The sequence below is a fragment of the Carettochelys insculpta genome, chromosome 6 (assembly GCF_033958435.1).
Source record: "Carettochelys insculpta isolate YL-2023 chromosome 6, ASM3395843v1, whole genome shotgun sequence".
Lineage (NCBI taxonomy): Eukaryota > Metazoa > Chordata > Testudines > Carettochelyidae > Carettochelys > Carettochelys insculpta.
Window position 1 is genome coordinate 31,632,413 of NC_134142.1, and position 14,021 is coordinate 31,646,433.

General features: G+C 41.0%; 1 protein-coding gene across 2 annotated transcripts in view; it reads left to right on the forward strand.

Moving 5' to 3' along the window:
* The window catches only part of TC2N (tandem C2 domains, nuclear), a 49,353-nt gene that overhangs the window by 13,340 nt on the left and 21,992 nt on the right, over positions 1-14,021 (forward strand). For both annotated transcript variants that reach the window (XM_074996610.1, XM_074996609.1), the window contains exons 2-4: positions 6,006-6,119; positions 6,749-6,973; positions 10,799-10,966. In XM_074996610.1, the coding sequence (XP_074852711.1) occupies positions 6,053-6,119; positions 6,749-6,973; positions 10,799-10,966 (460 nt within the window). In that variant the 5' untranslated portion in view covers positions 6,006-6,052. The remainder of the gene's footprint in view (positions 1-6,005; positions 6,120-6,748; positions 6,974-10,798; positions 10,967-14,021) is intronic.

Consider the following 14,021-nt stretch of genomic DNA (forward strand, 5'->3'; position numbering starts at 1 on the left):
CCATTATGTTGTTCCAAACACACAATGCTAGCACAGACATAGCGTTCGGTTACCCCTTTGCTCTGGGAACTTTCTTTTTTTTTTAAAAAAGCCTAATTTAAACCAGTGCTTATCTGTAGACACTGCAAAAACATGACTGTCTATTCCGCAGCTTGCCACTGATATTTCTGTGCCACTAAAACATTAATGTGTAAACAGCATTATCTTGGCATGTTTGTTTCCGTACAGTAGATTAATTACTCTTACGCACTTATGGTGTAGAAATGTGTGGCTGGTCACACGGGGGGCCTTGACCTCCTGTTTTCATGAATCAAATGATAAGATCACAGTTGGTTTTAATTTTAACAGAATATGACCAGCTTTTATTATTTAAAACAAAAAAAAAATCTATGTAGGCTACAAAAATGAGTTACTAATAATAGAGTAAAATCCACTGTAACAATGCTTGTGTCCTTCTCATCCCCAGCAAGGGATGAAAAACAAGTATTTTTGTGACTGGGACATAACTATTTCTGTACCACAGTGGGTCCTGTTCAGTAATGTTAGGAGTATGAATTACTAGACCTTCTCAGTCTTGTATTGGTCTGTTTCTGATACATTTTTGAAAAATTAGTTTTCCAGCCATGGGAAGCCTGGGAAAATTCCTTGGCACCAGAAATCTTTATGCCAGTATTGGCGATTAAATTCACACTGGTCGTTCTGAGATAGAGTGTAATGCCTAAGCAAATGGTTGTCAAGTTTTAGATAACATAGTTACAGAGGTTAGAGCAAACTCAGCAGCTCTTACAAGCCCAGTTTAAATAATGTGGAAAAAATAAGTATTCATTCCAGCTGTGTACTGATAAAAACTGGGAAGGAAAATCAGTAAAGCAAACTCTAATTTTACAATGCTCAGCCAAGTGGCTGCATGCACCTGAGGAATAGGGGCAATCCATCTGATATGTTATGCTGCATCTCACGTCCCTTCAGCCAGATAAGCCATCTAAGTTGTTTTAATCAGTGTTCAGAAAAAGCATTGGTATAATGGATTGGTAGAGTTCTCTCTTTTGAAGATGGAAGATTCAAATCCTACATGGCAAAGTGGGCTCATAAATGCTTCTGAGGCCACTTTCAATACTCAGTGAGAAGCATCCTTTTTAGAATAGGATATTAAACCAAAGTCCTCTCTGACTTGACAGTTAAAGGTCCCATAACAATTTTTCATAAGGAGTAGAATATTTTTCAGTTTCCTAGGTAGCAATCTGTCTTTCAGCAAAACACTGTCCATATTCAGACTGGTTCTTACCCAGTAATGGTCGCCACATTTAAATATATAATTACTGAGCTATTGCTGGTGTTTAACTCTTTGGCCCACAGTAAGATCTTCGGTGTGATGGGTAATAGATTTAAAAAAAACAAGTTAGAGGAAGTTGTGGTCCCCAGCTTCATCCCAGAAGATAACAGCCCTTCAGAGAAATGAAAGTAAATCAAAATTTCCACAGGTTCTTACCACACTAGTGGAACAGTCAGGTGTTTGAAACCCTATCAAGGCACAGAAGTGAAACTAAAAGCAACAGGGCTATGTGGGACAAGTATTTCCCTTTACTTGGCTCTCCATCATACCTGCCAGTTGAGAGAGCTGGTGAAGCAAGATCAGTTTGTAGTTAGCCATTCTGGATCTATTATGCAACAGTTGTAATTAATGACATTCCTTTATTTAGAGGAAAGGGAATCTCCATTTAATTGTCACTTGCACTGATGTCTTGAACTCTGGTTATTCAGAGCCTACTAAGCAGTGGCCCCCCCACCTTTTTTTTTAAAAAGGTGTCAGTACTCAGCCAGCTCCCTGCCCCTTTCCACCAGCCAAGCCTATGACTGGCGCTGCAGAGGTGCCAATATTCAGTACTAGCACAAAAAACATTGCTTCTAAGTGAAAAACTCATGTGGGTTATGCAAGGTCATGGCTACCAAATTAAAACACAACCTACAGTGCATTATAACTTTTCCATGCCAAAGCGGGGAGAAGGGGTTGTGTATGTGGAATATATGCAGTACTTTCCTTGGGTATAATTATGTACCTATTGATCACTTATTTTCCCCCTTATTGGTACAGTTGAATGAAAAGTCACATGTAGCGAAAGACCTGTGTGGTTTTTCTTACTTAGATTGAAATGTGTACAGTTCGCAATGGGACTGAAAAGCATTTGTTGGAATAACTGGAGCATCTAATAGAAACAATATTTATTAATAGAATTAACAATTAGCGATAGGGGCACCTGATCAAAATGTATGGGGCTCCTTCACTGTCTTGCTTCCCATTTTGAAAAATACACACTGTTCAAAGCACACGTGGGAGAGGGCTCTATACTGGAGTACGAAAACAATCTGCATAATTTCCTGTGACTGAGACAACCAAGCAACCACAAATCTATTTTTTGAGTTACTCCCATCTTTCCTTTTTGTTGGCTTTCCCAGCCCTTCTGTTCCTCTGCTTTCTGTTCAGTCTTGTCTTTTAGCTCCAAGGGGAGGGGATTGTTGTGTAAAGAACCTCACATTTAATTAAACACATTAATAAGGCCATTAGTTTGTTGGACAGGAGGCTGTGCAGCTGTTTGCTCTGAAAAAGATCATAAGCATATGAATAAAGGAGACACTTAAAGAAAAGGCCAGTTATTGCTCTCATAAAGCACTTGTAATGTTAACTGGCTGTTATAGGCTTCCATTTATTCCTCTCAACTAAGTTTGCTAGAAGCTGTCATAGAATCATAGAATACTAGGACTGGAAGGGACCTCGAGAGGCCGTCGAGTCCAGCCCCCTGCCCCAATGGCAGGACCAAGTACTGTCTAAACCATCCCTGACAGACATGTATCTAACCTGTTCTTAAATATCTCCAGTGATGGAGATTCCACAACCTCCCTTGGCAATTTATTCAACTGTTTGATAACCGTGACAGTTAGGAACTTTTTCCTAATGTCCAGCCTAAACCTCCCTTGCTGCAGTTTAAGCCCATTGCCTCTTATTCTATCCTCAGAGGCCAAGAAGAACAAGTTTCCTCCCTCCTCCTTATGACACCCTTTTTAGATACTTGAAAACCGCTATCATATCTCCCCTCAATCTTCTCTTTTCCAAACTTAACAAGCCCAGTTCTTTCAGCCTTTCTTCATAGGTCACGTTCTCTAGACCTTTAATCATTCTTGTCACTCTTTTCTGGACCCTCGCTAATTTCTCCACATCTTTCTTGAACTGCAGTGCCCAGAACTGGACACAATACTCCAGCTGAGGCCTATCCAGCACAGAGTAGAGTGGAAGAATGACTTCTCATGTCTTGTTCACAATGCACCTGTTAATGCATCCCAGAATCATATTTGCTTTTTTTGCAACAGCATCACATTGTTGACTTATTTAGCTTGTGGTCCACTATAACCCCTAGATCCCTTTCTGCTGTAGTTGTTCCTAGACAGTCTCTCCCCATTCTGTATGTGTGAAACTGATTGTTCCTTCCTAAGTGGAGCACTTGGCATTTGTCCTTATTAAACTTCATCCCGTTTACCTCAGACCATTTCTCCAATTTATCCAGATCATTTTGAATTATGACCCTATCCTCCAAAGCAGTTGCAACCCCTCCCAGCTTGGTATCATCTTCAAACTTAATAAGCGTACTTTCTATGCCAATATCAAAATTGTTGATGAAGATATTGAACAGAACCGGTCCTAACACAGACCCCTGCGGAACCCCACTTGGTATACTTTTCCAGCAGGATTGAGAACCATTAAGAACTACTCTCTGAGTACGGTTATCCAGCCAGTTATGCACCCACCTTATAGCAGCCTTATCTAAATTGTATTTGCCTAGTTTTTTTATAAGAATATCATGCGAGACCATATCAAATGCTTTACTAAAGTCTAGGTACACCACATCTACGGCTTCTCCCCTATCCACAAGGCTCATTATCCTATCAAAGAAAGCTATCGGATTAGTTTGATGTGATTTTTTTTTCTTTACAAATCCATGCTAAAGGTGGTAAGGTGATAGGGGACAGCCAAATGCTTGCAGATGATTTCTTTAATTGCCTGCTCCGTTATCTTTCCTGGCACTGAAGCTAATCTGACTGGCCTCTAGTTTCCTGATTTATTCTTATTCCCTTTTTATAGATGGGCATTATATTTGCCCTTTTCCAGTCTTCTGAAATCTCTCCTGTCTCCCATGATTTTCCAAAGATGATAGATAAAGGCTCCGATATCTCCTCTAGCAGCTCCTTGAGTATTCTGGGTTGCATTTCATCAGGCCCTGGTGACTTGCAGACATCTAATTTTCCTAAGTGATTTTTAACGTCTTCTTTTTTTATTTCAACTTCTAATCCTACCCCTTTCCCCACTAGCATTCACTATGTTGGGCATTCCTTCATCAGACTTCTCAGTGAAGACCGAAACAAAGAAGTCATTAAGCATCTCTGCCATTTCCAAGTTCCCTGTTACTGTTTCTCCCTCCTCACTGAGCAATGGCCCTACCCTGTCCCTGGTCCTCCTCTTGTTTCTAATATATTTATAAAAAGCCTTCTTGTTTCCCTTTATGTCGGTAGCTAGTTTGAGCTCATTTTGTGCCTTAGCCCTTCTAATCTTGCTCCTGCATTCTTGTGGTGTTTGCCTATATTCATCCTTGGTAATTTATCCTTGTGTCCATTTTTTATACGATTCCTTTTTTATTCTGAGATCAAGCAAGATCTCCTGGTTAAGCCAAGGTGGTCTTTTGCCATATTTTCTAGCTTTCCTACACAGCGGGATAGCTTGCTTTTGGGCCCTTAATAATGTCCCTTTGAAAAACTGCCAGCTCTCCTCAGCTGTTTTTTCCTCTCAGTTTTGCTTCCCATGGGACCTTACCTACCAGCTCTCTGAGTTTACCAACATCTGTCCTCCTGAAATCCATTATCTCTATTTTGCTGTTTTCCCTTCTACCCTTCCTTAGAATTGTGAACTCTGATTTCATGATCACTTTCACCCAAGCTGCCTTCCGCTTTCAAGTTCTCTATCAATTCCTCCCTATTTGTTAAAATCAAATCTAAAACAGCTTCCCCCTGGTAGCTTTTTCAGCCTTTTGGAATAAAAAATTGTCTCCAATACAATCCAAGAACTTGCTGGATAGTCTGTGCCCTGCTGTATTAGTTTCCCAACATATATCTGGATAGTTGAAGTCCCCCATCACCACCAAATCCTGGGCCCTGCTTGACTTTGTTAGTTGTTTTTAAAAAAGCTGTATCCACCTCTTGCACCTAGGTAGGTGGCCTGTAGCAGACTCCTAGCAGGACATCACCCTTGTTTTTTACCCCTCTTAGTGTAACCCAGAGACTCTCAATACATCCATCTCCTATGTCCATCTCCACCTCAGTCCAAGTGTATACATTTTTAATATATAAGGCAACACCTCCCCCCTTTCTTCCCTGTCTGTCCTTCCTAAGCAGGCTGTACCCTTCAATACCAACATTCCAATCATCTGTCGGCCGTCTGTTTTTCTATATGAGTGTAGGATACAGTTGTGTATGAAACTGGTTTATAAATAACAAGTAAGAATGCAGTAGTTCCATGGAGGAAGTAATTGTGATATTCATGCATGATACTGAGTCAAAGTGTAAAACATGGAATTAAAGTACTGTGTTTGTGACAATATTAGACAATAGGGCTGGGTGAACAAAAGTTGGAAAAAAAGAAACACATCTAACTCACTTGACTAAGCCTTAAGAACTATGGAGCCTACTGGCTCATATAAATGTGAGGAGAGCATTTGCTGCCTTAAAAGGAAGAATTTTGTTTGCTATCAGCACCCCAGCCTTAAAACACCAAATCTTTTAATGACGTTTTTCTCTCTCTACATGCTTGATCTATAAGGAAACCTAATTAAAATAAAATAAACCTAATAGTGTTCATCCTTCTCCCATTGAAGTCAGTGATGGCTTCAGGGCATGATGTGGCAGTAATTTTAAAATAATGGTGTTATATTTTAATTTCTGCTATTATTGTGTGTGTTTTCAAGGTTGACTTCTGCACTGAAGCCTTGTTTGTGTTGAAACATTAGAAGCTATGGCAAAAGAATGCATAAAGAACTGCTGCAAAGGGTGTTTCTATGTGGAGAAGGAAAAGAATGACTGTGAGTTCCATACCATAATAATAAACATGCAGGTTAATAGTTTTAATGATAACACTTCCTGGGAATAAAAGGGTGACTCATCCACTTTTTTTTAAATCATTTAATGGCCAATATTCTTATTATAAGCTTGTTTTAAAAAGCAGTGTATGCTGTCTAGCTTTATTAATCAACCAGAAACTGAAAATTACAATTGTCCAAAATCTGCTTCTTGCTATATTTTTGGTTCTGGAATACTAACAAAAACCCACAGTTACATGAACTATCATGTAGGGAACCTATATTTTTTGAAAGCATAAAGTCTAGAATTGAGTGTTTTACTCTCTGGAAGCTTGTAATCCCAGCTTTCAATAGGACTGCATTAATCACTTTTTTCCTACAGAATCATAATATGTTGTATGGTGACTTCTTAAAAGGGCTTAAGTGAAAGCAAGGTGATTATTACAATAAAGGGTTGGTGGCAACATATTTTGAGCAGTACAAATACTTCCAGAACTAGTAATTTTTCAGAGTGCTGTTTCTATAGTCAATGACAGTACGGAAACCCTGTCATACTTAGAATCCGTTAAACAGACAAGATTTCTTCAGACTCTTGTCCAAGACTGAATGCACTTACTAATTTATTTTAACAGCTTCCATGGAGAAGGAATCTGAAGCTAAAAGCAGGCCAAGCATTGTGGAGAAACCTCCATTGTCTTCCGTGTCAGTGAAGCGTCAAGTTGGCTGTTCTGAGGATTATCTCCTTGCCAAACTGCCATCGGGTGATAGAGAGGTCCCATTTGTGGTCCCTCAGTTTAAATTGGCTTACATACAACCTCAGAACCTTGGCAGTTTGTCACATGTTGGGGGAATACAAGGTAAATTCAAAATCACAATGGTGAAATAATGCCAACAAAACACAGCTGAAGAAAGACAGCATTTCGTTAGATATGTGCTTAAGTGATGTAAATCAGACCACTCTCCAGATGTTAGTTTGCATTCCATTACTTCCCAGTATCACTGCCCAACCAAAGTTTTTGAAGGTAGATTCAGAAATTTTGGCTTTGGACAATCTCTCTGTTTTTTAATGTTTTTAAACTATTTTTACACTGGCATTACAGTAAATTGAAGGGTCTTGTTTTCAGGTCTTTTCACCTATTATTAGTATCTGTGCCTATAGAAATTAAGTAACACTTAACATAGAGGTCCTAGAAACTGCTGTTCAGCCCTTGTTATGTTTTGGGGAAGCCAAATATGTTGAATGTGCCTCCTGTAAATATTCCTGGCAGATTCTGAGATTAAGAATTTCTCCAGAAGCCCAGACTCCTGCCTTCACTTCTATGACTGTTCTTTTGCCATCCACAAGAGCAGCTCTAGGGAACACTTTCACAGTATGAAATCCACTCGGTCTGCAAGATGAATGCTGAAAGTGAACATCAGTCAACAAGCCTCTAAGTCTGACTCAGACTAGAGAAAAAAACCTGGAGAAAAGCAAGTTCCTAGCAAAAAAAGCAATGTGAAAACACAGTGCTGTAGGATCTAGAAGACCAGAAAAGGCCTAAGAGAGCCACCCCAGCTGAGCTCCCTATGTACGGAATCAAGTGCTGAGGCCCAATGACAACACTGGTGACTCAGTGGTTTCCTGCAATCATCCCTTTAAGTTCCTGTATTCACTTGTGTGCAAGATCAGCAGATGAAGCCTACCTATGTACAGAAACTGCACAACTTAGCTTTATGACCTGTAGTATATTAGCACGCTAGGCTTCAGCTATTGCACTGGTGCTATTCTTTGATATGGCTGTCACAGTTTCAGGAATTCGTGAATCTTTACTTTCTCTCCCAGAACACTGACCAGTGTGTGCCAGCATTTCCAAGTTACCTTGTGGCTCTCCAAAGCAGTACATTTATTTTCATGACAAAAGTGCACAGAGAAAACATTTGAAAACAATAAAATATCCTGTATACCCACTAAACATGCTAGGAATCACCCCTCTTCCATGTGGGGAGTCTGGTAAGCTATTGGCTTTCCAACCTTTCAGCAGAATTGCGCTCCCCTTCAAAGAACGTTCCCATCCATTTGCTGAATGTCTGGTTTTAAATTCATCTTTTTATATCAAAAGTGCTTTTTATCTCCTGGTTTCTTGAAAACCCAATTTGAGCGTGTATAGGTAAACCAGTGGGGGAGTGGGAGGGAAGTACCTCTCTGGACTGTAACAGGGCTTAAAAAAGAACTAGATAAATTCATGGAGGTTAGGTCAATTAATGCCTATTAGCCAGGATGGGTAAAGAATGGTTTCCCTAGTCTCTGTCAGAGGCTGGAGATGGATGGCAGGAGAAAGACGATTACCTGTTCAGTTCACTCCCTCAGGGGCACCTGGTATTGTCCACTGTCAGCAGACAGTATAGTGGGCTAGATGGACCTTTGGTCTAACCAATATGGCTGTTCCTATGGAATGGTTCAGTCTTGATGATTCACCATAATGACTGCACCACCCTCCCTCCAGCCAGTGTTTGGTTCCTGGAAGAGTTGTGGTAACCTCCCCCCATGAAGTGGTACTATGGTGCCTAAACTGAGGGGCATGCCCTGCCAGTGGGTGGGGGTGGGCGTGGGGTTGGAATTGTAGGTATATCTGGGGTGAGAATAGCTATGCCTGGCAGCTCATGGCAGGACCTGGACTAGCCCCCACCAGGAGGCAGGGAGAGAGTAACCCCTCCACCCCAACTTGTCTCAGCAGGTCACTCTGACTGTGGGTAAGTGTGCTGGGCCAGTTTCTGCTCCTGGTAGCCTTCATGCCCAGTGCTGGCTCTGCTCCTACACTATCTGTTGCTTGTACATTGTTTTTCCTTCTCTGAAAACCCAAGCAGGGAAAGGCAGATATGGGTCATCCCCTACCTGTACCACCTGGCTGCTGAGGAAGCAGTAATGGAGGGGGATGTGGACAGATCCTGTTTTAATGGTAAGGGGGTGTAACTGGAAAAGTTTCCTCACCACCAGAATAGAATGCAATCCTACTTAAATAATTCATACATTTAACACAGTGGTTCCCAAATATACTGCTTGGGGCTGTTTTATCTTTCACAGTTGCACTGTTACAACAGTTTGTTTTGAAAATATACCATTTTCTATGCCCTCAATACATAGCTAGTCGCCACCGTATTCTCTGAGTATACCAGTGCTGGCTGACTAACCTCCCTTTTGAGGGGCACAAAATAATGGCACACTGGGAAACGGGGAGTAGGATGACAATATTTGCTAGAGTAGCCACTCAGGGCCTAAGCAGGAAATCTGTGTATTTTGTATGTTCTACAGCCAAACTTCTTATTTTGTAAGGATTGTGCTTTTGAAAAAAAGTAGTAGACCCTTCCTGGCTGCAGGCTCAGTCCATTAGACTATAACTGTCCTACTTCTCTTTCCTTTCTTTCTAGTGAGTTTAGGCTCAAAATTGAAGGTTTTGATAAAGAGAACAGTAAAACAGATTGACATTTCATTGTATATAACTGAAGCCCCCATCCATTCCCAAGCAGGTGGTGTCAGAACAACTAAGAACACAAGTGAAAAGAATCATCTCTTTGATCATGCAGGAATTCAAGTATGATGGAAGCACAGAAAGTTAATAAAGTTTACACTAAATTCATGAAAGAACCAAAGTTAATAAAGTTTACACCAAATTCAAGAAAGAACCATTAGAGTGCATGATTTTCAGACTTTTGGTTAACAGCCCAAATTTTGCTTTTAGTGCAACCCCATTTTCTGCGTGCAATTGTGTATTTTCTTTAAACAGGACATGCTCTTGTAATTGCTGCTTACATCTTTAAGAAAAGTAGCTGTGTTCTGGCAAATTTTCTTTGCAAGGCTTGCAACAGTTTGTCTTGTGGTCTTACATGAGGCACTAAGCTAGTGAAAAGTAGTATCTCTTTCTAACTTCGTATGTCAATAATATGTTTAAGTGGCTGAAAGCTCTTAACTGAACTAACTTAACTGTGCTTCAATAGCACTTGAATTCCTGGATGGTCAAACAGATTCTTTTTGCTGTTCTGTTTTTAGTCATTCTGACACCACTTGCACAGGAATGGAGGGGGCTTCAGTTAAATGAAATGTCAGTCTGTTTTTACTGTTCTCGTTACCAAAACCTTTAATTTTGAGCCTGAACTCATGGAAAGGAAAGGAAAGTAGGGCAGTTATGGTCTAGTGGACTGAGCCTGCAGCTCAGTGGCTGGCATTCTGTGCTCTAATCCTGACATGGCCAAGTCCATTATACCACTCTGTGCTGATAGGTATCCTGTGGAAATCAAGTAAAAAGAACACCTAGCCACAGACGACTCCTGTCTTCTTCATAGACCCTCTTGAAGGCTCTAGAGCTACTGTGGCCACTGGGATAGAGCCAGTGTGGAAGCACAGGTGCTCTGCACAAGTGATCCAGTTCCCTGTGAATATTTTTCTTGCTCTGTCTTGTGAACTGCCTATAAATCAGATTTAGGTTGTTATTAAGGAGCTCCAGACACTGTGTATGTGTGCATGACTCCACTATGTAGTTTCATTTTTTGTGCCCCTCAGAGTGCTGAAATCCGACAGAACCTGTTAGTTTTTCCTAAGCAGTAGCAAAATGTCCTTGTCCTGAAAGGCATGTTGCCTGCTTTGTGAACCATAGCAAGATGTTCATATACTGCTAAGAGTCTTACACATGGTGTGTTGTGCTTCACAGGATCTGCCAGAACCTCTTTTGATGACAGGAAAGCAGAACTTTCCAATATATACCGGCAAGGACCCCATGGTGATGTGGTATATAATCCCTTCTATAGACAGCAGCATATTTCACCAGATCTGACTAGGCGCTGCCCAGAAAAATCGGATGTCAGATTATATGGCTCAGGTGAGAACTCATCCTTTTCTATTTTTCTCCTTTCTGACCGAAAGGTTTAAATGCAGGAGAAAGCACTCATTGGCTACATCTACACAAGAGACTTTTCTGGCAAAACTGGGCTTTGGTTGAGGAAAAACTGCGGAGCATCCACGCACACAATGCCTTTGTTGACTGTTTGTCAACAAAACCCAGTACATCCACTGGCTGCGTTATACCTCTCCCCATTCAGGTTGTGTAGCTGCTCCAGGGCCCATTTATTAACATGCAGGGCTTCTGGATTGCTCTTTCAATATGCTTTTATGTGTAGACACAATCTGTCAACAAATGTTTTGCCAGAAAATCCCTTCTGACAGTCATTTCTCATGTACACATAGCCATTGGGAACATGGAAGGTCTGTATGAATGCCACAATTCTCACAGTATGGTCTGTTGACCACAGTACTTGTTTGTCTATGTGGTAGTGGCTTCTCCTTCTTTGTTCTCAACTACTCTACTTACATCTTGCCTCCTCATGGCTTGAAAAAAAATCCGTATATGATCTCTTTTCCACATGAAGAAGCTATTGGACACTTGTTCTTAATAAATCTGTGATGAAGTACTATTGTTCCCTAGACAGTTATGCAAGAGTTGAGGCAATTTATTGGAGCATCTCCTGTTGGTGAAAGAGAGACATTTTCATGCCCACCTGGAGCACTTTGTCAGTTCAGTATAGTCCTGAAACCTTGTCTTTCTCACCAATAAAAGATGCCAACGATGTGTGTTCTCTTCAGGCCTCTCCAGCTGGCCAGGAGGCCCTGTCCTTCCTCTCATGGGAGGACCTTGCTATTGTGACATTGCACTTTTGTCACCTCCCACTCAAGCTATTGTAACTTGACCTTCTTGAAGTTAAATGTAGATGCAGTTTTCATGCTGCATCTATGAATTTTATATACACTTTTCCCTGGCATCTCTTTCAAAATTGAGCTGGTCATCTCCTAAGCTTCCTGTACTGCAGCATGTAGAAGTGCCACTGGGTTGCATGCATATGAACTTAAAACTAGAGCTGATTTTAAAAATGTAGCAAGGAAAAATTATTTTTGAAAATTTTCACTTTATAGGGTGCAACATGAACAGTTTTGAAAAATGTAAGCCTGACACTTTTTATAAATGATAAATGGAGAGAGAGATTTAAAATTAATATGAAATTTCACAAAAAGTAAAATAATTGTGATTACCTATGTTTTGAACCTTTCTTGTTTTTGTAAAATGCTACTGGTTTTTTTTCAATCTATTCATTTGAAAAATGTCAAGCAGCTGTATTAGAAACATACTGCAAGTATGCAGTCTTCAAAACATCCAGCTGATTTGTAATCCTTTTCTTCAAGTAAAGGAATAAACAACTGAATAACTTTCCCAAAAGTCTGAGAGTTCCTCTGTTTTTGCATATGGATTTTATTTCAGTAAATATTTCACATTTGATTAAATCCAAGTTACGGGCTTGCCCCAACTCATTTTGTATCCATGACATCAAAATCTGTTTTCATGGCTTCCATGTCTCTCTGTAATGCATTTAGGGTTGCCAACTATCTAATTCCAGAAAACTGAACACCCTTTGCCCCACCACTCCATCCTACCTCCCTCTGTTACCTGTTTTCCTGGTTCTCCTGTGTTCATTTTCAGTGCAAGGCCCAAAGAGGCATATTTGTTGTTTTTTACAGATATTTTTTCCCCCCTAAGTTCTGCTTCCATTTATTATAGCACACGAGAGCTGGCAGCGAAATAGGGTAATTTTTTAACGAAATTTCACATAGATTTTCATGATTCTTTCCCTCCCCTTTTCCTGTCTTTCGTAACCAGCTCCATGGTTTTTGTACAATGAAGTTATTGTAAGTGTATGTGTGGAATTAGGACCCCACATTATCCCAGCTGCAATCGTTCCCCTAAAGGCCCACCCCTGAAATCCAAATCCATAGAGCACAACTACAAAATGCACACCTGTCCAGATACCTACACAAATCTGTAGAAACTTTCCCGAACCTGTGTGTGTACATCTGTGTACACCTCTAACATTCACTAACACGCATTCTTCCACATCATTTAATATTGTGATTGTTTAGTTCCTAGAGACCCCTACTAAGATCAAGTCTCCAGGGTGGTAGGTGCTGGACATAGACATAAAAAGAGTCCACAACAAAGATTTTATAATTCAGATAGAGAAAAGGTCAGGAGAAATGTTTGATAAAATGGCTCTTTAACAACTAGTAGTCAAGATCCACTTTGTTAAAGAAATAATACATTCCTTTTAGCATTCTCTTTTTTTTTTAAAGTTCGTGAAATAAACACACACACACACACACACACACACACACATTTTTGTTCTTTTGCAGGCTTGCACACAAAAGTCAGTTAGGCTGCAAATTTTATTCAGACAGGTATGCACATGTGTGGCAGTGTACACACCTCCTTACACAAAGACATGCAGTCTCTTATACGCAATGTATCCAGGTACATATTTGCCTGTATAGGGATGTTTTTTTATACACTTTCAAGGGCATCCTAAATCATTCACTAGGAAGGAGGCAGAAGGGCTGGAGGGAATAGGTGTGGGGAGAGAGGACGGGGAAGGAAAGAGGCCCAGGATGAAAGCAGGGTGGGCGTGAGAGGAGGGGGGATGTGGAGTGGGTGAGGGTGCAGGGAGAAGAAAGAGGTCATAGATGCATGAGGATGTGGGGTGCACGGGTGTATAGGGACAACAGGAGTGTGGCAGTGTATTGAGGTGAATGGGGTGAGGGATATGGGGGTGGCTTGGTGGAGGGCATGAGTGGAAGAACGCTGTAAGGTGTACAGGGCTGGGATAGGTAGGTGTGGGGGACGGAATGGAATGTGGGCATTGGGAAGGGATGCACCAATGGGGGTGTGGCCCCACTCCCAGCACTCGGAGACAGGTACACACATACCTTAAACCCTGCCAGTGATGGGGTGATACACGCAGCGGTTCACCACAGCACACACTGCAGCTGAAGCCCAGCCACACGAGGAACATAAGGAAAAGAGGACCTTGCAATGTGAGCTGTTCAACACCTCC